At 46.8% G+C, this 24,633-nt stretch overlaps 1 protein-coding gene across 8 annotated transcripts in view; it reads left to right on the top strand.

Moving 5' to 3' along the window:
- The window catches only part of srfa (serum response factor a), a 76,758-nt gene extending 53,751 nt beyond the window's left edge, over positions 1–23,007 (top strand). For 2 of the 8 annotated variants that reach the window (XM_069887900.1, XM_069887897.1), the window contains 6 exons: positions 471–708; positions 2,420–2,584; positions 17,498–17,644; positions 17,933–18,124; positions 18,969–19,045; positions 19,774–23,007. In XM_069887900.1, the coding sequence (XP_069744001.1) occupies positions 471–708; positions 2,420–2,584; positions 17,498–17,644; positions 17,933–18,124; positions 18,969–19,045; positions 19,774–19,875 (921 nt within the window). In that variant the 3' untranslated portion in view covers positions 19,876–23,007. Of the gene's footprint in view, positions 1–470; positions 709–1,386; positions 1,475–2,419; positions 2,585–17,497; positions 17,645–17,932; positions 18,125–18,968; positions 19,094–19,773 lie in introns of those variants that run through there. The other 6 variants (XM_069887896.1, XM_069887898.1, XM_069887901.1 and 3 more) reach the window with 4 other exon arrangements.
- The last annotated feature ends 1,626 nt before the right edge of the window (positions 23,008–24,633 follow it).

Below are 24,633 nucleotides of genomic sequence, written 5' to 3' on the forward strand. Positions count from 1 at the left end.
TACAAAAAAAGTAGTAACTCCCCAATTAACTGGGTATGGAAAGAAATAAAATCCCCCACCCTCACCCCCACTGGTGGCATATGACTTCGAAAAGCTTCAGCGTCATCCATCCCCCCCCGATTGGATTAACAAAATTATGAATCTAAATCAGTTCATAACCCCAGTGAATTCAATCCCAAAACTCCGGGTCATCAATGTCAATCAAACTCTTTGACATATCTGCTTTTCCATTTCCATTTCCATTCTTCTTATCGGCTGTCTTCCTCCCGCTCTCTCCTCCTGTCTTCTCGCCCCAGCCCTCTACCTCCCCACCATCTCCTCCACCGCCCTCTCCCCCAGCCTTTTCAGTCCACTCTCTCCCCTGCCCTCTCCCTCCTCCTGTTCGCTGCACTCTCTCGACCCAGTCCCCAACCCAATCCCACTCCCGCAGATGTGTATTAACTCTCTCCCTTCCACCCCTCCTCCCCCAGGATGGACTGAAACCCACCACGTTTACAGTGGCCAACGTCCCTGGGTCAACGGGCATCAATCAGACGGTGACGAACACCTCGACCAATCTGCAGGTGAGCAGTGGGCACAGCTTCCCCATCACCAACTACCTGGCACCTGTCACCGCCATCACCAACAGCAACGGCACCCTCTTCAAACCCAGCGGCACCGCCACCGGCAGCATGGTGCAGCTGCCCAGCGGCTTCACGCTCATGTCAGGTGGGTGGGGAAGGGGGGGGGAGAGTGGGGACGGTAGGGGAGAATGGGGACGGGGGGGTGAATGGGGACGTGGGGAGAGAGTGGGGGTGGGGGGGGATAGTGTGGACGGGGGAGAGCGGGGAGAAGAGTTGGGGAATGGGGGGATGTAGGGTTGGGGGAGGGTGGATGGGAATGAGAAGGGAAGCAAGATAGTAGAGGGGGAATGGGGGGAAGGTAAAAGTGGAGGAGGAGAGGAGGGACGGAGGGAGATGGTGGATGGCGTGGCGTATGGTGAAGTGTTAGGCAGTGAGGGTGGTCTCAGTGGGTGGACTGGGAGTAGGTGCGAGTGGGGTGGTGAAGGTGAGTCGCTCCTAGAGTGAGGCAGACAGACATTGTCTGAGTTCCTGGCTGCCATTTTAAGGTTCAGTGAGACAGTGAGAGGACGAAGCCCCCGGGTCAATTCAGCCCACAGGGACTATTCAGCCCATCGAGCCTGCCCCCGTAGTGACTTCTCCTTGCAGCCCTGTTTTGCGAGGTTTGAACAGGGGATGTGTCCGCCATTTGGGGTGAAGGTGGACGCGGAGCCGCTGCTTCCCCCACAGCGTACAGCATCTGAGGAATTCTCTGTTCAGGGAGGGAAGCAGGGGAGAATAGAATGTCTTGATAATTGGATTTAAAACAGATATGTTTGGTATTAAGGGTGCAGCCGGGTGGTTGAAGCTGACCCCACGGACAGATCGGACATGATCTCATTGAGTGGTGAAGCCAGCTGTTCTCAGATTCTGATGTACGTGTAGGGCAAGTGCACCAGGAGGAAAGGCCATTACAGTCTTGTTTTCTGTTATTACAGTCCTGTGCCTCCCCTCAGCTGTGCCCCGTTCTTATCATTCTCTGGTTAACCCCGGGAATGCTGGGATCGCCACAATGTCTCTCCCCATGCCCTGGTTAACCCCGGGAGTGCTGGGATCGCCACAATGTCTCTCCCCATGCCCTGTTTAACTCCGGGAGTGCTGGGGGATCGCCACAATGTCTCTCCCCATGCCCTGGCTAACCCCAGGAGTGCTGGATCACAACAATGTCTCTCCCCATGCCCTGGTTAACCCCGGGAGTGCTGGGATCACCACAATGTCTCTCCCCATGCCCTGGTTAACCCCAGGAGTGTTGGGATTGCCACAATGTCTCTCCCCGTGCCCTGGTTCACCTCGGGAGTGCTGGATCACCACAATGTAACCCCGGGAGTGCTGGGATTGCCACAATGTCTCTCGCCATGCCCTGGTTAAACCCGGGAGTGCTGGGATTGCCACAATGTCTCTCCCCATGCCCTGGTTAACCCCGGGAATGCTGGATCACCACAATGTCTCTCCCCATGCCCTGGTTAACCCCGGGAGTGCTGGGATCACCACAATGTCTCTCCCCATGCCCTGGTTAACCCCGGGAGTGCTGGATCACCACAATGTCTCTCCCCATGCCCTGGTTAACCCTGGGAGTGCTGGATTATTGGGATGCTGCTCTCTGCACCCGCTCTGTGTCCAGGGTTTGGGTCATTTGCTCCTTTGTATGATCTCTCCTCGAGCCCATACCTTGGGTTGCCTCAGTGAGGTGGGAGGGAGTAGGTGGTGTTTGTGACACCTCCCCCCATTATATGGCAGAGCCTGCCCTTGTAGCAGCCCCCCCTCCCTGGCTGAGCTGCCCCCTCCCCTGCTCAGCTCACTGTGTGTATTCCCTCCACCAGGCTCCCTGCCAGGAACTCCCTCCATCCCGGTCAGCCAGTTGCAGCAACATTCCCTGAGCGTGCAGGGGCAGCAGGGTCTGGCGCTCAGTGGTCCGGCACAGCCAGGACAGGCCGCTATCTTCCGCATCCCGGCTCCCGCTGGCACACAGATTGTCTCCATCGCAGGCAAGTGTCGCGGCAGCACAGGGGAGCACCGTCCTGACCCACTGAGGGGTGGCAAAAGAGGAGGTGGGGGAGACCGAAGTGGGTGGGCTGAGCTGTGGAGAGGGGAAGGGAGGGCGTTAGTCAAGGACAGTGAAGGGTTTCCCTGCACCATATATGTAAACGCCGTCCCGATGCTGGGTTTGAATCTGTGTAAACGCTGTCACAGTTCTGGGTTTGAGTCTGTGTAAGCGCTGTCCTGGTGCTGGGTTTGAGACTGTGTAAGTGCTGTCCTGGTTCTGGGTTTGAGTCTGTGTAAACGCTGTCCCAGTGCTGGGTTTGAGTCTGTGTAAACGCTGTCCCGGTGCTGGGTTTGAGTCTGTGTAAGTGCTGTCCCGGTGCTGGGTTTGAGTCTGTATAAATGCTGTCCCAGTGCTGGGTTTGAGTCTGTGTAAACGCTGACCCAGTGCTGGGTTTGAGTCTGTGTAAACGCTGTCCCGGTGCTGGGTTTGAGTCTGTGTAAGTGCTGTTCCGGTGCTGGGTTTAAGTCTGTATAAATGCTGTCCCAGTGCTGGGTTTGAGCTCTGTGTAAGTGCTGTCCTGGTGCTGGGTTTGAACCTGTGTACGTGCTGTCCCGGTGCTGGATTTGAGTCTGTATAAGGGCTGTCCCGGTGCTGGGTTGGTGCCTGTGTAAGTGGTGCCCCGGTGCTGGGTTTGAGTCTGTGTAAGTGCTGTCCTGGTGCTGGGTTTGAGTCTGTGTAAGTGCTGTCCTGGTGCTGGGTTTGAGTCTGTGTAAGTGCTGTCCTGGTGCTGGGTTTGAGTCTGTGTAAATGCTGTCCCGGTGCTGGGTTTGAGTCTGTGTAAGTGCTGCCCGGTTGGTGCTGGGTTGGTGCCTGTGTGAGTGGTGCCCTGGTGCTGGGTTGGTGTCGGTGTAAGTGGTGCCCCGGTGCTGGGTTGGTGCCTGTGTAAGTGGTGCCCCGGTGCTGCGTTGGTGTCTGTGTAAGTGGTGTCCTGGTGCGGGGTTGGTGCCGGTGTACGTGCTGTCCCGGTGCTGGGTTGGTGCCTGTGTAAATTCTGTCCCGGTGCTGGGTTGGTGTCTGTGTAAGTGCTGTCCCGGTGCTGGGTTTGTGTCTGTGTAAATTCTGTTCTGGTGCTGGGTTGGTGTCTGTGTAAGTGCTGTCCCGGTGCTGTGTTTGTGTCTGTGTAAGTGCTGTTCCGGTGCTGGGTTGGTGCCTGTGTAACTGCTGTCCCGGTGCTGGGTTGGTGCCTGTGTAAATTCTGTCCCCAGTACCGGGTGCTAGTTTTGGAGAACTAAGCCACTGGTTAGTCAATATGATCAGAACCATTGCTTTGCAATGAAAAAGGTTCTGCTGCTTCATCACTCACATCTACTGCTAAAGAAAATGACTTCTCAAAGTCAGGTGACTTAAGCACAGGCTGGTGACTTAAAATGGCTTTCAGTTTGTGAAATGCTTCTTGACAAAATTCTGACCAAACAAAATTTTCACCCTTCTTCAGAAGGTTACTTAAAGAAATGGTGATACCAGGAAAATACTGAACTTTCGATGGTACCCCACCATTCCCAAAATCTCCTCACAGCCTTCTTACCCATGGGAATGGGAAACTCCAAAATCATCTGAACCTTTGCCTGAACCTTGACCAACAACCAAGATAAGTCACAGTAGCATGGCCAAATTTACTTTTGGCTAAATTTACAGTAAGGTTGGCTTTTAAAAGTTTGTCAAACAATTCTCTTACTCAGAGATATGTGCTTCCCACATGTCATTCCCCATAACCAAATGATCAGTATAAGCAAGTGTTTGCTCTCAACCTTGAACCACAGAATTGACCATTCTTCATTCCAAATGGAAGAACATTGTATTCATATGACCCTGACGAGGTTACAAATGCAGAAATCTCCTGACCTATCTCCATTAACCTTTTAACACATCCATCTTCATAACAATCTTAGCCTTTCCAACCTCATCCACACAATCATCCACCCGAGGGATTGGATAAACACCTGTCTTTGTTACGGCATGAACTTTTCTATAATCAGTGCAAAATCTAACTGTCCCATCTGATTTAGGCACCAGGACATAAGGTGAACTCCCATCTGAGGTAGAACATCTAATAAGATCAATCTCTTGATCTGCTGGTTTGCTTTTTTAATATTCATTCGCTATGGATGTTGTTTGATAGGTCGGGCATCACCAACATCAACATCATGACAAGCTGTTGGGGTTCTTTTAGGCTCGTCTGAAAACAGGTTCCTAAATTTCACAAGTAGCTGTTTCATTTGTTCCTTTTCCTGGGGCTGAAGATGAACCAACTTATCAAAATTGTGCAAAATACTTGAATTAGACAAATAGGGTTGTTTGAAATGACCTTCACAGGAGCCAGACTTTGCTGTCTCAGGGTCCCTAAATCCCTTACTTTTCTCAACAACCAACACCTCTGGTGAAGGCTGTTCCTTGCTTTCAGCCAAGTCCTCAAATAAGGTTTTAGCATGTTGACATGCCAACTCTGTGTTTTATGTCTCTGATCAGGTGTTTTTACATTCATCTTTGACTATCTCATAAGGGCCTGAAAATTTTGCCCATAGAGCACACATGTCAAACTCTGGCCCGCGGGCCACATTTGGCCTGCGATATAATTATATTTGGCCCGCAAGATCATTTCAAAAATGTATTAAAGGTGGGCCGCTGCGCCAGTATAGCGCATGCACAGTAACCGCTGTGTCCCAGGGTGAGAGAGAGAGAGAGAAAAATCCTGGTCCTTGAAAAGTAGTGGTGGGTGGTTTTATAAACACGCTGTCGTGTCCCCCCGCCCACCCCCCCCCCCCCCCAACCGCAGCGCGGCCTGGCCGGTGTCAGGGGAAGCCAAGGCCGCTTCCCAGCGCCCAGAACCCCAGTGGCACAGCGTTTCTTGGAGCTGCAGATGAAGTCGGGATGCCGGAGGGAAGATTGGGGCTCCCTGCCGGGCGATGGGGGCGCCGGCCGCCCTCGCCTTCCCACCGGACCAGCGGTGGGTGCCCGGAGTACACGTGGAGAGCGAGGCTGGTCGGGCAGGTAGGGTGGAACTCCCCGCCAATCTCGGGAGTGGCGTGGGCTGGATCGGGATTAGCCGCGCTCACCTGCTCCTCCACCGCTGACCGGGATCCCAGCGCGGTCCTGAGCGCGGAGACTGCCCTGGAAAGGTCCTGGGACACCGGCACGGAAAGAAGAGCAGGTCTGTAGAACATTACAGATCAGAAACAGGCCCTTCGGCCCTTTGACTCTACCTCGTGAAAACCCAACACTGGAGAAACTCAGCGGGTTAAACCGTATCCTTTATCCAGCAGAGAGGTACCTGACAATGTTTGGCCCTTGATCCCCCTCATCAATGTATGAGCGAAAGTCTGTGGTTCTCGTAAAAACACCAGAAGGGAGAAACTCAGCAGGTCAAAGGGGGTCCGGGAGAAACTCAGCAGGTCAAAGGGGGGTCCGAGAGAAACTCAGCAGGTCAAGGGGGAGGGGTCCGGGAGAAACTCAGAAGGTCAAGGGGAGGGGGTCCGGGAGAAACTCAGCAGGTCAAGGGAGGTCCGGGAGAAACTCAGCAGGTCAAGGGGGGTCCGGGAGAAACTCAGCAGGTCAAGGGGGGTCTGGCAGAAACTCAGCAGGTCAAGGGGGGTCCGGGAGAAACTCAGCAGGTCAAGGGGGATCCGGCAGAAACTCAGGGGGGGCTGACCTCACCAGGACCGTTGCCCACTCCCCCTCCCTGCCGCAGGCCGACCCGCGACTCACGGTGACGGGGCCGCTGATCCACCGAGATGCCGCCCTGCAGCGAGAGCCGATGCCCCCGCACTGTCGTCCAACCCGATCGCCCGCAAACCCCGCCCTCCCGCACACAGGCCTGAGTAAGTATTATGAACTTTAATCTCAGGATAAAACGATCTTCCAATAGTTTCATGTCACAGTGATAAATATATTCCTGGTTAAAAATTGTCCTGCACCTGGAAACAAGCTCATTAGGCATAAAACTTGAAAAGTGTGTAAATCAAAGGATATCTGTACCCATGGAAAAAGGGCATGGCAAATAACCCTGCTAGAGTTCATGCCCACAATCAGTCACCCATTTGATTGTTTCAGGAATCATGTTATTCTCCCACATTCTCAATAGGCCTCAGATTTTACTATTCGACAGCACACTAGCAACATTTGACAAATCCTCTATAGAGAAATATTATTTATTGAATATTTTATTTCTCATTTGTTAATGCTTCTGGAAAGAGTTTATCCAAAACTATTATTAAGTATTTATTTTAATAAGAAAAAGTTTAACATTACATATGTTGAAAGAAGAGAAAACATGCAGATGTTGAAAATTTTCAATAAATATTTAGTTCGGCCCTCGACTTAGTCCAAATTTTTAATTTTGGCCCTCCGTGAATTTGAGTTTGACACCCCTGCCATAGAGTATTAGAATTTGTTGGGAATAAAATGAACTCTTTATCCCTTGGTTTGAAAATTCTCACCCTAGCTTTTTTTTAAATCATGCCAGGCCTTCATTTTACTTTGAGCTGCTTTCAAATTCTCTTGGGCCAATTCACAGACTTTCTGCAAGCAATCTTTAAACTTTGAAACATAATCTAACAAATTCAACTGCACATCCTCATTAACCCATGTTCCTTTAACAACACTAAAGGTCCTCTCATTTTATGTCCAAACACCAATTGAAAAGGGCTAAAGACTAATGATTCTTGCACAGACTCTTTTAATGTAAATAAGAGCAAATAGACACCCTCATCTCAGTCCTTCTCATTCTCAACACAATAGGTCCTCATCATGGTTTTGAGGGTCAATGGAACCTCGAGAATGGTTATATATACACATACTTATGTATACACATACACACACACACATGAATTCTATGTATATAAACATAACATAACAATTTACAGCACGGAAACAGGCCATTAGGCCCTTCTAGTCCGCACCGAACCAAACACCCCTCTATAGTCCCACCTCCCTGCACAATGCCCATAACCCTCCAACTTCTTCTCATCCATATACCTGTCCAACCTTTTCTTAAATAATACAATTGACTCCGCCGCCACTCTTTCTCCCGGAAGATCATTCCACACAGCTACCACTCTCTGAGTAAAGAAGTTCCCCCTCATGTTACCTCTAAACCTCTGCCCCATAATTCTTAACTCATGTCCTCTTGTTTTAATCTTTCCTCCTCTTAACGGATATAGTCTATCCACATCCACTCTGTCTATCCCTTTCATAATCTTAAATACTTCTATCAAATCCCCTCTCAACCTTCTACGCTCCAAAGAATAAAGACCCAATCTGTCCAATCTCTCCCCATACTCCAGATGCTTAAACCCAGGTAACATTCTGGTAAACCTTCTCTGCACTCTCTCCACTCTGTTTATATCCTTCCTATAATTAGGCGACCAGAACTGCACACAGAACTCCAAATTAGGCCGCACCAACGTCTTATACAGTCTCAACATCACCTCCCAACTTCTATATTCCATGCAATGATTGATAAAGGCCAGCATACTAAAAGCCTTCTTCACCACCCTATTCACGTGAGTTTCTACCTTCAGGGAACAATGTACCGTTACTCCTAAATCTTTCTGCTCTTCTGTATTCATCAATGCTCTCCCATTTACCACGTATGTCCTGTTCTGATTCTTCTTACCAAAATGAAGCATCTCACACTTATCAGCATTAAATTCCATCTGCCATTTTTCAGCCCACTTTTCTCAGCAGCCCAAATCCCTCTGCAATCCTTGAAAACCTTCTTCATTATTCACTGTTCCTCCTATCTTAGTATCGTCTGCATATTTACTAATCCAATTTACCACCCCATCATATAGATCATTAATGTATACAACGAATAACAATGGGCCCAATACAGATCCTTGAGGCACACCACTGGTCACCGGCCTCCAACCTGACAGACAATTATCCACTACCACTCTCTGGCCTCTCCCTTTCAGCCAATGTTCAATCCATTTGACTATCTCAAAATTTATAACTAAAGACTGCACCTTCTTAACTAACCTTCCATGTGGTACCTTATCGAAGGCCTTACTGAAGTCCATATAGACAACATCCACTGCGCTACCCTCATCCACATTCCTAGTCACCTCTTCAAAAAATTCAATCAAATTGGTCAAACATGACCTTCCTCCCACAAATCCATGTTGAGTGCTCCTGATCAGACCCTGTCTATCCAGATGTTTATAAGTACTATCTCTAAGAATTTTCTCCATTAATTTACCTACCACAGACGTCAAACTTACATGCCGATAGTTGCCAGGCTTCCTCCTTGAACCCTTTTTAAATAACGGAACCACATGCGCAATGCGCCAATCCTCCGGCACTATCCCCATATCTAATGACATTTGGAAAATTACTGCCAGAGCCTCTGCTATTTCCTCCTTCACTTCTCTCAGTGTCCTGGGGAAGATCCCGTCTGGTCCTGGAGACTTATCCACCTTTATATTCTTCAAAAGCCCTAAAACTACATCTTTTGTAATCTCTATATTCCCCATATTTACCCAATTTGCTTTTTTTATCTCACATCTCCCAATATCCTTCTCCTCAGTAAATACCGAAGAAAAGAAACTGTTCAATATCTCCCCCATTTCTCTAGACTCCACACACAGTTTTCCGCTCTGATTCTCCAAGGGAGCAATTTTGTCTCTAGCTTTCCTTTTACCATTAACATATTTGTAGAACTCTTTTGGATTAGTTTTCACCCTGCTTGCCATAGTTTCCTCGTACCTTCTTTTAGCTTTCCTAATTCCTCTCTTAAGATTCCTCTTACATTCAATGTATCTTTCAAACATCCCCTTAACTCCATGCTTATATCTAATGTATGCCTCCCTTTTTCTTCGAACCAAGTTTCCAATATTCCTTGAAAACCACGGCTCTCTCAAACCTTTTGCCCCTCCTTTTAACCTAACAGGAACATAAAGCTTTTGCACTCTCAAAATCTGATCTTTAAAAGAATTCCATCTCTCTACTACATCTTGCCCATAAAACAAATTGTCCCAATCCACACCCTGCAAGTCCTTTCGCATCTCCTCAAATCTAGCTTTTCCCCAATCAAAAACCTCAACCCTTGGCCCTGACTTCTCTCTTTCCATAATGACATTGAAGCTGATGGCATTATGATCACTGGACCCGAAGTGCTCGCCAAGACTAACCTCCGTCACTTGACCCATCCCATTTGCCAACAGTAGATCTAACACTGCTCCTTCTCTGGTCGGCACCTCTACATATTGTTGTAAAAAACTATCTTGCACACATTTCACAAACTCTAACCCATCCAGTCCTTTCACAGAATGTGTTTCCCAATCTATATGTGGAAAATTAAAATCTCCCATAATTACAACCCTGTGCTTATCACAAATATCTACTATCTCCCTACAGATTTGCTCCTCTAGGTCTCGTTCCCCTCCAGGTGGTCTATAATACACCCCTACAAGTGTAACCTCTCCTTTCCTACTCCTCAGTTCCACCCAAATAGCCTCCGTGGATGTGCCCTCTAATCTATCCTTCCTAGGCACCGCTGTAATATTTTCCCTGACAAGCAATGCAACCCCACCTCCTCTTGCCCCTCCGACTATATCACACCTAAAACAACGAAACACAGGGATATTCAGCTGCCAGTCATATCCCTCCTGCAACCATGTCTCACTAATCGCTACCACATCGTACTTCCAAGTATCAATCCACACCTTCAGCTCATCCACCTTTTTTACAATACTCCTGGCATTAAAATATATGAATTTCAGAGATTTCCCAATTTTTAATCCCTGTTTTCCCTCATCTTTAATAACAACATTATTTACTTTTTCTGCCAATTGCCCTTCATCTTCTTCCAGAGCATTTCCCTTCTCTATCACCTGCCCATCCATATTCAAATACTTACTACAAACTTTCTTTGTTTGCATTCTAACCTTCTCCTTACTGCTCTGTACTATTTTGTTCCCTCCCCCCAACCATTCTAGTTTAAAGGATCCTGAGTAGCCCTAGCAAATACCAGGATTCTGGTCCCCCTGGGATTTAAGTGTAACCCGTCCTTACTGTACAGGTCACATCTCCCCCAAAAAAGGTCCCAGTTATCCAGAAACTTAAAAAGAAGAAAGAAAAAGTTTTTGAATTGCATATAGAGGTGTCATCCAGCACATATCTCCAGATTTTTTGTAACCACACCACAGGAGAATCTCGCAGGTCTGGAGGGAGGCATAGGAAAGATATTACAAATTTAATCCCATTATTTGGGTGTATGGGCATCACATTTGTAAAAATGTAGGGTTCTTGTCCACAAATTGTATGTAATTTTTTATTCAAAAGGGATACAAGTTTGAATTTCTGCATACCACCTTGACGTACCCAAAGATCTATCAGTATTCCAAGTAACTGCAATGCATTTTCTTGCTACTGCTAAAGCTAATTGATAATTTTAATTTAGGTCTTATACCATATATATTTCCTAATAAAAATAAATCAGGACTTTGTGGAAAGACAATTCTTGTTTCAAAACATTTTGTAAATCTGCCCAAAGGTGCTTACATTGGGACAAGACCAAGTTGAATGTGTGAAAGATCCTACATCTTCACTGCACCTAAAACATTGATCTGATAAATCTGATTTCAGTGTATTCAACTTCTGTGGAGTAAGATATAGCTGATGTAAAAAGTTATACTGGACTATCTATGTCTTACATTAATAGTATTAGTCATACAATCCCTACATAAATTTTCCCATATTTGTTGATCAATTGTTATATTTAAATCCATTTCCAATCTCTGTCTAGATCTATGAAGACTTTGTTTGGGAGTTCCTGCATGTAAAAATTAATATATCATAGAAGTAAAATTTTTAACAATTCCTCTCCTAATAAGTTCTATTTCGGTACAACTAGATAAAAACATAGTTGGTCCACGTTTATCCCTTAAATCGAAAATAACAAAAAAGTGTTATGGAGTATAGAATATTTGTTCTGCAGCTGCTCAAATTACATTAATTGACCTCTTTCATAACATCCTTATGAAACCAGATATTCAAAGAATGATTATCCCTTGAAAAAGCTAAAAGAGGAATTTGGATCAATATTATTTTAGGTGATATAGGCCTTCTTACACCAATATTGCCATTTATTTTATTCTAGATATTAAGCAAATGTTTCAAAAATAGTGTCTCCTTATCAGCAACCGTCAATTTTGGTTCCCAATTATAAATAATTTCTCTGCTTTCCTCTCTCCTATTTTATTCAGTTCTATATTAGCCCATGCTCTTTTAAAAACTTTCAAAAAAAAAGAAGCAAGAAATCTCATTTGTGTCACTTGGTAATCATTTCTAAAATTGGGAAGCTGTAGAGCTCTCAGTTCAGATTTCCATGTTAACTTTTCTACACAAAGTTTTGACATTTTACCTTTCCAAAGAAATTTCCTTACATGTTTATTTAATTCTTGAATTTTTTTAAGGTATTAAAATAGATAATGTTTGGAAAATATATTGTATTTTGGAAATATATTCATCTTTGTACAGTTAACCCTTTCATCTAAAGTTATATGTAAATTTATCCATTTTTTCAAGTCTTCCTCATTCTTTTTAAATAATGATAATTGAGTATGGTCACCTTCTGTTAATGGCATAATTTCACTTTTTTCCCAATTTATTTTTTTAACCCAAAACGTTTCCATGTTCTTCCAATTGAACATATAGTCTTTGTAAAGCTGTGTCTGGGTCAGTCTAATATATTAGAACCTCATCTGCAAATAAACTAATTTTATGTTCTTCTTGATCTACCCTGAATCTCTTCATTTGTAAATCAGACCAGATTATTTGGGCAAGTGTTTCTATAGCTAAAATAAATAAAGCCAGGGATAAGAGGCATCCTTGCCTACTAGATCTCATCCATTTCAATGGCGTAGATGCTTGTCTATTAGTTATGACTTTATCTTTAGGATTATTATATAACGCTCTAATCCAATTTACAAAATTTCAATCCAAATCCAAATTTCTCTAACACCTTAAACAAAAAAATCCCATTCTAATCTATCAAACACTTTTTCTGCATCTAAGGCCACTGCAACACTCAACTCACCTCTTTTTGCGCTAAATGAATGATACTAAGTAATCTAGCTACATTTTCTGATGATTTTCTTTTTTTAACAAAACCCATCGGAGGTACGATTTTGAAAGTCCTTTTCCAAAACTTTAATTTCTCTTTCTAATTGGTCTACCTCTCTCATATATTCCTTCTTAATTTTAGAAGTAACCTCTTAAATATGCCTTTAAGGCAGTGATTTTCAACCATTTTCTTTCCACACATATCACTTTAAGTATTCCCTGTGCCATCGGTGCTCTGTGATTAGTAAGGGATTGCTTTAGGTGGTATGTGAGTGGAAAGAAAAAGTTAGAAACCGTGACTCATTATGTGCACAGTTTCAGAACTCCAAAGAAAATGCGCCAATGACAATTTTTCTCAAGCAAAATATTTCAGTAACAATTGGGTCTAAAGTAGTGGTTCTCAACCTTCCCTTCCCACTGATGGGATAGGGATTACTTAAAGTGGAATGTGAGTGGAAAGAAAAAGGTTGAGAATCACTGATTTAAGGTGTTGCATATACCACTTACTGAGTTCAAATTTATATCACAAAATATCCGAATTTGTGATCGAATAAACTCACAAAAACCTTTTCAACAACAAAGAATTCAAACTCCATCTATAAATCGACTTCTTATCAGGCATTTCCATAGTTATTAATAAAGATGAATGATCAGATAAAAATTTTTAAAAATCAATTCTAGAGTAGGAGTCAAATCTACTCAAATGAATTCTTTCGAGGATGAATTCTTCTCCATAAATTTATTAAATTCAAATCTCTCATCAAAACCAATGTTGCTTTAGCTGCTTTTGTTCTTGTTGCTTGGGTAGACCTATCCAACAATGGATCAAAACAAAAATTAAAATGCCCTCCCATTAAAATATTTTCATGTGCCTCTGCTAAGTTAAGAAATGTAATCTTGGATAAAGTTCTCATCATCAATATTCGGAGCATACAAATTCAAAAAAAGTCCATATTTCTGAAATATTTGACAATGTACCATTACGTATCTCCCTCCTGGGTCTGTAGCAACATTTTGAAATTTGATTGGGAGATTTTTTTAATCAAAATTGCTACACATCTTGCCTTAGAGTTAAACGAAGATTACACTACATATCCCACCAATCCCTTTTTAATTTCAAATGTTCTTTTTTCACTTAAATGTATTTCTTAAAGAAAAACCACATCAACTCCCAATTTCTTAATCTACGTTAATACTCTTTCTTTTTATTGGCCAATTCCGTGCTTCACTGTCGAGGTGAGCCGCACATCCTTCTTCTTCTCTTTCTGTCAGATTCCAGAGGTAGTTGTTTTTTCTTTTTTTGGAGGCATTGTAGAAATAAAGTACAAGCGTTTAATAAATATATTTTATAGAAATATTGAAATTAAAAGAGTACTTATTTAACTCTTTTAAAAAAAACTAATTTCTCAACGGAGTCAGGAGCCTACATGTTGATCCTACACCCACCCCCCCCCCCCACTTATCTAACTTATTTGAACTTATCCCCTAACTATGCACAAATAAATGTGTGTGTGTGTGTAAATCCCCAAAAACATTACAGTTCAGGCCCAATTGTGGAACGATTCTTCAAAGCCCAGACTTAGAAATCCCGTGTTGACACAAAGACTCTTAAATTTATCTAAAGAAGTGTTTGCAAATGAGGTGGGAGACTGGGGGTGACAGACTGTTGTAAATTCACTAAATCCTTGTTGAGTTAATTCCAAAGAAATGTCCTTTCTGATGAGTGGTAGTCAAATTTCCCCTTTCCTTTGCGTAGAGGACTTGAACTGAGTGACTTTCACAAAGCTTCCAGAACCCTTTTGTGAGTCAGCTGAAATAGTGACCTTCCCTTTTGGTCACGCTAATCCCCCTTCAAAAATGACTATTCCTTTGTCCATGGTGGGGTAAAGGAATATTACCACAGAATATTACCACACAAGGCCACTTCAGCACAGTATCCCTTCATAGAGATGCTTCTCCAACTGTTACTTCCTTAAAATGGCCCCGATCAAACCAAGTAGTGTTTCTTTAACATGTTGTTCACGTAGTTTCTGTACCTGTGTTTCCAGGGACACTTCCTCTCTCTTCAGAAGTAGTGAATTTGAGTACCCGCTGTCCCAGCCTCTCAGCCCACAGACAATTTCCAAAAAACACTTGCAGGTTTGCAGCTTGATTTGTTCTCTTAACGTGACAGTCCCGCTCAAATGAAAGTGAACTGGGAGCACATAAACGCTGTCCCAGGGCTCACTATGTCTGTGTAAACGCTGTCCCAGGCCTCGCTCCATCTGTGTAAATGTCCCGGGGCTCGCTCCTGTGTGAACGCTGTCGCAGGGTTAGCTCTGTTCGTGTAAACGGTGTCCCATGGCTTGCACCATATGTGTAAACCCTGTCCAAGGGCTCACTCCATCTGTGTAAATGCTGTCGTGGGGTTTGCTCCATCTGTGTAAATGCTATCCCGGGGCTCGCTCCTGTGTAAACGCTGTCGCAGGGTTAGCTCTGTTCGTGTAAACGGTGTCCCGTGGCTTGCACCATCTGTGTAAACCCTGTCCCATGACTTGCTCCATCTGGGTAAATACTGTCCCGGGGCTCACTCCATCTGTGTAGACACTGTCATGGTGATGGGTCCTAGACTGTAAACGCTGTCCCAGGGCTCGCTCCATCTGTGTCAACACTCTCTGAGGCTTGTTCCTTCTGTGTAAATGCTATTTTGAGGTTCACTCCGTTGGTGTAAATGATGTCGCAGGTTTAGCTCTGTCTGTGTAAATGGTGTTCCGGGGCTCACTCTGTCTGTGTGTAATTGCTTTTCTGGGGCTCACTCCATCTGTGTAAACACTGTCACGGTGCTGGGTCCTAGTCTGTGTAAACGCTGCCCAGAGCTTGCTCCGACTGTGTAAACGCTGTCCCAGGGCTCACTCTGTCTGTGTAAATGCTGTTCTGGGGCTCACTCTCTCTGTGTAAACACTGTCCCGGTGCTGGGTCCTAGTCTGTGTAATCGCTGTCCCAGGGCTCGCTCCATCTGTGTAAATGCTGGCCCGGGGCTCGGTCCATCTGTGTAAACACTGTCCCGGGGCTCGCTCCGTCTGTGTAAACACGGTCACGGTGCTAGGTCCTAGTTTGTGTAAATGTTGCCCTGGTGCTGAGCCCTTGACTGTGTGACTCATCTGGGTAAACGCTGTCAGGGTGCTCAGCTCTCGTCTGTGTAAACGCTGTCCTGGTGCTGGGTCTGTGTAAATGCAGACTCAGCTACGGGACCCAACCTGTGTATGTGCACGCCCAACCACAGATAAACACGGCCCTGGTATCCAGGTGTAATGACAACACAGAGCTGCTGGAGGAATTCAGCTGGTCTCACAGCATCCATAGACAGGAGAGATCTAGAACCGACGTTTTGAGTCTGAGCCCATCCTCAAGGGATGACTGAGAAAAGACAGGCGTCTCAATTGAAGGGGAGGAATGGGAGGGTGAGGAGTCCAGACCAACAGGACAAAAGGTGCTGCCAGGCTGGGATCACCTGCAAAATGGAGGAACAACACCTCATCTTCTGTCTGTGCATCCTCCAACTGGTATTCCTTCCGTGCCTCTCTCTTCCCTTTCCCTCTGATTCCTTTCACGGAGCCAAAATCAACTCTCACCTTTCCTCTTATCATATCCTATTAACACCTTTTGTCTGTTGGTCTGGATTCCTCCCCCTCCCAGTCTTCAGTCTTTATTCAGACCCCTTCCTGTCCTTTGCTTATACCTTGAAGAAGGGCTCAGGCCTGAAATGTTGCTAAATGTATCTTTACCTGCTATGGACACATGAGGCCGACAGTTTCTCCAGCATCTCTGTTTTGAATCACACCGTCTGCAGACTTGCACGTTTCACTCCCCAGCTGTAACCAGGAGCTTACTGCAGATGTGGGGGTCCGTCAGCACCTGTGGAGAACAGACTGGTGAATGTTTCTGGTCAGTCTTGTGCTTGGGTCACCAAAACAACCCCACCCCACCTTGGTCACCAGGATGTTGCAGGTGATTTGTCACAAGGGTTCTTCTGCGCGCAGACAGAATGGTTATCTCTAACACTCGTACAGCTGCGTTAGGAGCACCATTTGCAGAGTGTGTGATACCAATGGGAAGAAAGATCAGTTAGTACCGAACATGGGGAGCATTGTTGTGGGGCTCATTGTGGGGAACTGTCTTCAAGCCTGTTGATAAGTGATTCCACATGCTTCAGCCTTCTCCCCGATGGGAGAAAAGAGTGTGACAGGACCTCGGGGTGTTGGCTGCAAGATCGGCATATATTCTGGGATGTGAGTATGCCAAATACACGCATCTACTGAAAAGTGAGACCGCACACAATGTGGCATGGGCTTGCACATGCAGTATATGCCTGATGTGCCTCACTGCAGTGTGTGCATGCAAGCAGAGTATATACCCCACTGCAGCGGATGGTTGCACAAGCTTCTAGTGCAATGCACAGTGCAGAGTGTCTGTAACCCATGATAGAACGGTGGGGTAAGCTTGATGGTCTCATACCACTCCTGTGACGATGGTCGATAAGAAGACAGCCATGGTGCGCTGTGTGCACATCACCCACAGAATGTACACATTGCATTATGTGTACACGCAGAACCAACGCAATACATGTGTGCAGTGGCCCTACAGACTGTGTGTGCGCGCGCACACAGGATTTGCGGCCAATTGAGGGTGCAGGCCCATACAGGATGTGAGCCATCAGTTCTGCCATGTTGGCGGGTGAAGGGTGTCAGAGTTGTGATGGGAGGTGACCATACACAGCCAAGGTGCTTGACCCACAACGCTTCTCTCCAACCAGGAGGCACCATGGGCCAGCAGGTTCCCGTGCAGACAATCCAGCTGCATCAGTCTCCGGCGCAGGTGAGCGTGCACGCACCCACGCAGCACACGGCCACCATCAGTGACAGCAATTCCGACATCTCCCAAGCATCCACCAGCGGAACAAGTAAGGACCCTCCCCTTCCCGCTCCGCCCGCCCTTCACCTCCCCCACCGCTCCCTGCCTCCCCCTTCCCCGACTCTCCCTCACCCTCCTCCTTCCACCCCCCGCTTCTCCTCCTCCCGCCTCCCCCCACCTTTTCCCTGCCTCTCCTCCTCACCGCCTTTCCCCTACCCTGCCTGTTGCCCCCCCTCCTCCCACCTCTCCCTTCCCCCGCCTCTTCACCCTTCCCACCTCCTTCCCGCCATTCCCTCTCTCCTGTTCAAGTGACCCTGTGATAATTGGCTTCCTGTAGTGACGTTGCCGGCGGCGATGGTGACCTCGACACCCTCCTCGATGGCCAGCCACGTGATGTACCCCAGCCCCCATGGCACGGTTATGTACACCACTTCCAGCCCTGGCCTCTCGGACGGACTCGCCGTTCTGAATGCCTTTTCGCAGCCATCCTCGGCGATGCAGGTGTCGCATGGCCAGATGCAGGAGCAGGGTAAGGGGCCTGAGGGGCTCCGGGGGTGTCCATGGGTGGGGGGGGGGGGTGGTGAGGGGAACTTTTTGGGGACAGGTATATGTGGGGCTGCATTCCCTCAGCGATAGTTCCACCTTCTACTCCTGTTGTAGCCAGAGAAGACTCCAGCACAGAAATAGGCCCTTTGGCCCTCTAGTCTGCTGAATCTTGGGGGAGTTGATTGGTAAGTGGGGAAGATGGGTTACTGGGGAAATGAGTGTGGGAGTGGGATTTCTCCACAAGCCTGCATAGTCTTGAGCTGATTTGCTTTCAACCGGGACAGAATGGCTCTGAAAAAAATTGGATGAATGAGGATTTCTGATTTGTTTCAGATATTCTCATTTATCTGAATTTTTAAAAAAATTGGATAAATGAGGATTTCAGAGAATCAAATTTCAGATAATCAAGAGTTGTACTGTACAAGAGAAAAACAGTGAGGTGGTGTCAGGCTCATTGTCCATTCAGAAATCTGATGGAGGGGAAGAAGCTGTTTCTACCATGGTTTAATTTTGACGTCGCAGAATGTCACAGTTGAATAGTGAGAGGCAGGCGAGAGAGGAACAGGGAGTGGAAGGGCACTTGGGCGTCAGGAAGGAAAATTGGTCAATGACAGGAAGAACTGAAGAGCAGCAAGAACTCTGTGTATGTTGATGAGGGTCATGCGTGGCAATGACGGGGAATAAACCCAGTTTGGAGTGGGAAGTCAAAGCTGCCACATCAGAGGAAGCAGAAACCACCTGGGCAGTGGTCTGGTGCTGGGGGCCTTGAGGCCGCACGTACCCAGCGGGTGGCTCTGGTGTGCTGAGCTGCTGCTTGTCTCTTGCAGGTGGTGTTCCTCAGGTTTTGCTGACTGCTCCTACAGGCACAGTCCAAATCCCACTGTCGGCTGTCCAACTTCATCAGGTACCACACGCCACTCATGCACCTGTAAGGGGCAGGGCTCTCTCAATGGTACGTCCAAACCCTCCTTCCAGGACGTGTCGCACCTGATTTGCTGCCTTGGGCTCCCAGAGATCTAGCCCTTGCTGCCTCTCGGGATGGCCGGATACATCCGTCAATGGGGAGTGTAAGACGGAGAATTAGTCATCTGGGCCCTGTTCCCAAAGGCCGGAGTCTGATCTCAGGGTTGGAATGAGGAGTAGAGTTGGGTTCCTGGTGCCAGGAACTGATGAAAGAGGGTTTGGGAAGATCTTCAGGTCAGGACATGATGGGGGGAATGGTGCAGGATAATGCTGGGTCCCAGCTATGGGGGTAGGGGGAATTCCAGGGCCAAGTTATGGGGAGGGAGGGGAGATTCTGGGGCCCAGCTCTGGAAGAGAGGGGAGGAGTTCCAGGGGCTCAGCTATTGCGGAGGAGGGAGGATTCTAGGGTCCAGTCTGGGGACGGGGATTCTGGGGGAAGGAGAGGATTTTGAGGCCAGCTCTGGAGGGGGGGGTGGGTGGTCCCTGGGCCCAGCTCTTGGGGTGGAGGGGATCCTGGAGCTCAGCTCTGGTGGGGGGGGGGGGGGGGGAGAAAGGGAGGATCCCTGGGCCCAGGCCTGGGAGGGCAGATCTTGGGAACCAGTCTGGGGGAAGCAGATCCCAGGATCCGGGACAGGTCGTGACTTCTGACCTTCACCCCTATTTTCACAGATGACCGTGATCGGCCAACAGTCCAGCACTGGGAGTCTGACGGAGCTTCCGGTCAGCACCCTGGACACCACACATGGCACCAAGCTGGCCCAGAACGACTGAACGACTGGCCACCCGGCCACCCCACCCCACAGGAGCACCAACTATTTAAACTAGAAACTGCCTGCTCTATTTATTTATTTTTGCCTTTCCTCCCCATCAGCCCTGCTTTATTCAGAGAGAATGGATGGAGCTTTTTTCTAAATCAATGTGAAAGTATTGACTGCCTGAGGTTTATCTTTTTTTTCCTAATTGAAAGCGATTTGCACGCTGTGAACCCACATCAGGCTTCAGCCAAAGATTCACACCCTGTTGTGAAGGCCGTGTAAATATAACCTCACTCTTCTCACTTCTCCTTGGAGGGACAAGCTGATTCTTCCAAACTCCTGTGGTGAATGTGTTGGCTTTTGTGGCAACTCAGCTTCTAGCTGTGAGTTCCGATTATGGCCAGTTTCAGGGAGGGGGGCAGCCAGGGGAAGGGATACTGTCCAAGGCCTGGATCCTTGGTGTCTGCCCCCCTGGGCCGTGGTTTAATTTTGACGTCGCAGAATGTCGCAGCACTAAAGTTCCCACAGCTATTTCTCCAACAATTATTTTGTTATTATATTTGTACTTAGAATAAAGTTGTTGGAGGGATATGTGTGGTGTACAATGTAGGAATGTTTCTGTGTGTGTGTGTATATTTTTATATATGAATTGTAGAAACGCATATAATATCCACGTGCACACGCGTGCTCACACATACCCCCACACACAGAAGTATTCAGAATGTGCTTACAGCAAAGACTTTGTGAATTTTGATGGCATTTTGTATTAGTTGACCTATTGGAGTGGCTGGCTGGGGGCTCAGGTGAGAGAACAGCCTCAACTCTGGGCCATGGGAGTAAAAATACAAGCCAATCCCTGTCACCAATGAGGTCTAGTGACCCATCCTGGCTCGAAGCAGCAGCCGTGCACACAACAGCAGCAGAGGTGGTACATTTGGTTAGCGGTTAGCACAATGCCTTTACAGCACCAGCGATCAGGAACAGACCAGAGTATAAATTGTGTGCTATCTGTAAGAAGTTTGTATGTTCTCTCCGAGTCTGAGTGGGGGGGCTCCAGTTTCCTCCCACCCTTCAAAAAAAACCTACCAGGGGTGTAGGTTAATTGGGTGTAAATTGGGTGGTACAGATTCATGAGCTGAAATAGCCTGTTACAATGCTGTAGGTCTAATTAAAAAGAGTTTGGATTGGCTCCAATACACCCACTATGGATAGAAGCAGGATTGGGATTGACCACATTCTCTCCATTGTTGCACAGGAGCAGGATGGGATTCACTCCGGCAGAGTACTGCTGGAGACATTCAATGAGTGAGACGGCATCCAAAGGGAGAAATGGTCGCTCCACATTACGGATCGGAACCTTTTATCGAGACTGAGATTGAATTGGTGAAATTAGAATGTAAAGGGGGAAAGAAGCTAGAAGAGGTGAATCAGGACAGAAGATGAGAGGTGGAGAGGCAGATTCCAGCATCTGCAGCTTTTATGTTCCTCCATGTTCCACCACAAACGATTAAGATCTGCTGACTTTGAAGAAGTTTTCCTCCTCTCTCCAAGGGGAGTTCTGTGACACTCCTTCTCACTGCTTCCCACCACCATATTCTCATCAAGACTTGTTACCACTTGTTTCTGGGTCCCTCCCTTCACTTCTTTCCCTCTTTTCCTCTGTAATTTTACCTATTTTATATCAGAGCCTACAAACATTGATTCATGAATGCCATTGTCCTGTCGAATTCCTCCACTAGTTCTTTTGTTGCTCTCGATCCAACATCTGCAGCTTTTGTATTTCAGTATTGGTCTCGTTCTCTGCAGTTACATAAAGCACCATCATGACTGGCTACATTCCAGTGTTGGATGGCTGCAGGACCATGATTGGCTCTGTTCTCCACATTGTTGGATTGAACCAGAATCAGGATTGGGTCCATCTCATTGATGGGTGGAAGATCAGGATCCCCCCATCCCTGACTCTCCCATCTCGCTCACACAGTCAGGTAAAAGGTGCAGTGAGATTGGCTGCAATTCCCCCTCAGAAGAGGGAAACAACGGCCACTCTGTTGGTTAAGGGCATTGCTGAGTCTCGATGAAGGGAATCGAATGGAAACATTGACTGTTCTTTTTCTCCCATGACGTTGCTCGACCCGCCGAGTTCCTCCAGAAGATCGTTGAAGGGCTGTGTTTCATCCTCCCTGAACCAGTTACTCACAGGAGTAGCATTAGGATTGGTTGCACTTGTCAGGGACCCAACAAGCGAGGTTTGCAACTCCCCATCCAGTCGTCTGCTTGTTTTTGCCGTCTCACCTCGTGAATGTAGGGTGATAGCTCAGTTCCTGAGTCTCATTCTGTGACCGAGGTTTGGAGTCAAGTGGAGATGTGGGACCAGGCTGGGCACTGTGAGACACTGGATGTGATTGGGATGATTTCAGAGGACTTGGGAAAGCCATGTTGCTCGTTTCACGATTTGCTCAAGCTGTTCAGGACGCTGGGAGGTGAGGCTTGCTGCTGTTGTGTGGTCTGGGTTCCCTCCCTTTGGAGGGGGAGAACCGGGCCCACCCTTTCTCGCAGGGCTGCTGAACAGTCCCTCTGTAATATGACCCGCACCCTCGCCACCCCATTCACTTTCACAGCACGCCCTCCTGTGTGCCAGGGAGGGGCAGCTCTGCTTCCGTTCACTCCGCTGCCCAAGCATCCGGCCTTGGAACCGCGGCCACTGACTGACTTGTCCTTCACCCCTGACCTTCCCTGCTCGTCGTGGCTCCTTCCGCGATTGGCCCAAATGCAAGCTGCTGCTTTTTTTGTACTTGGTGCTATGAAGGGAGGCGTTTTCATAGGAAGCGGCCACTACTTTTTATAAAATGCCTTGAAAGAGAGAGTTTATTTTTATAGGTGTTTATTCAGTATTTATGTATTACAGAGAAGATGAGAAAAACACTTGTAAATTGTATTGCGGTTTTTATGTGTACGAGTTGTATCACGCGGGGCAGGGGAGGGCAGGAAGGGCTGTGTGTTTTTTTAAAGAATTTTTTTCACAGTATAAAACTATTGCCATGAGAAGGATGTGTCACCCAGCAGACAGTTCCCAGACATGCCTGGTTTTGGTGTGATTTACACGGTGAAAGCTTTTTTTTTAAAATAAAAGAAAGACATTTTTATTGTTTGTTTTCATTGTGCTTGCGTTCAGTTAATCCTTTGCTTTCAGAGCGCTGAACACGACACAGCACTATGCATCGAGACTTCATTCTGTTTTAATGGAGTGTGACAAGACCTCTTGAACAAATGCACAAATTGTGCAGATGGCAGGGGATGCCAGCGTGGATTGAATGGAAATTCTGTCCTGATGGGGGTGCATGTATTGGTGTGGCCGACAGGTGTGCATCACAATCTCCATGTGTGTTTCTGCCTGCCCTGCCTGCTTGTGCAGCCCTGCTTGCTTGAGCTTCTACGTGTACATACATCGATGGAAACTGGACAGACCTCACCCCAGGGTTCTGAAAGAGGTCACCAAGTAGATTGTGGAGCATTTGGTAGTGATTGTTCAAAAATCACTGGCGCCACGAATAGTTCCAGAGGATTGGACATGTCACTCCATTCCTTATGAAGGGAAAAGACTAGAAATTAAGGGGTGCTTTCAGCCTGATTTCAGTGGTTGATCATGTATAATGTGCGACAACCTTGAGGAATCTATGGACTTAGACATCGTGGATGGCACAATGTGGTTACAGCTCCAGCAATAGGGACTGGGGTTCAAATCCCATGGTGTCTAGGGAGTTTTGTACATTCTTTCTGAGTCTGAATGGGTTTTTCTTGGGGAGTTTTGTACATTCTTCCTGAGTCTGAATGGGTTTTTCTTGGGGGCTCCGGTTTCTATCCAACCTTTAAAACGTACGGGGTTGGCAAGAGCTCTTGGGCTGAAATGGCCTGTTACTGTGCTGTATATCTAAATTTAATATATTGTCCATTTTCTGCTACTTTGGGGTACTTGAAAGTGCATAAAATAGGCTGAAATCAGCATGGTTTCTTTTAGGGGAGATCTTGTTTGATAAATCTGTTAGGAGTTCTTTGAAGAAGTGGGTCAGTAAGTTTGCAAATGACACGATGGTTGGAGGTGTCAATAGTGTAGAAGATTTTGTAAGTTATAATGGGTTGGAGACAGGATGTTGAGTTGGGTGGACAGTTGGCAGATGAAGTTCATTTAAGTGTGAGGTGATGCTCTTTGAGGGCGGTATACATGGTCAATGGCAAGATTCTTAACAGTGTGGAGATACCAAGATATCCTGGGGTCCAGGTCCACAAGTTCCTCAAGGTAGCCACACATGTCGATAGGGTGTTTGAGAAGGTGCATGGTATGCTGGTCTTCGTTATAGGGATTGAGTTCAAGAGGCATGAGGTAATGTATCTCTATAAATCTCTGGTAACAGTGAGACCACACTGAATATTGTGTTCTATCCTCACACAGAAGAACTGAAAATACTGCTTCTTCCTGGACCAAAGATCTGACCAGTCACCCTCTACTACCACCTTCCTCCACCTGCCAGAACTTGTCCTCCCTCTAAATAACTTCTTTAACTCATCTCACTTCTAAATCTGCCTGAGGGCTTTGTGGAACAATCCATGCTGAAAGCCTCCACAGGTAAGGGCCACTAACTCTTCCTCTGGTATATCAATGATTACATCGGGGCTGCCTAATGCACCCATGATGAGCTTCTCAACTTCATCCACTTCGTGTCCAACTTCCACCCTGACCTCAAACTCACCTGGTCCATCTCTAATAACTCTCCCCTTA

Source organism: Narcine bancroftii, chromosome 6 (genome assembly GCF_036971445.1).
Source record: "Narcine bancroftii isolate sNarBan1 chromosome 6, sNarBan1.hap1, whole genome shotgun sequence".
In the NCBI taxonomy this organism is placed as follows: domain Eukaryota; kingdom Metazoa; phylum Chordata; class Chondrichthyes; order Torpediniformes; family Narcinidae; genus Narcine; species Narcine bancroftii.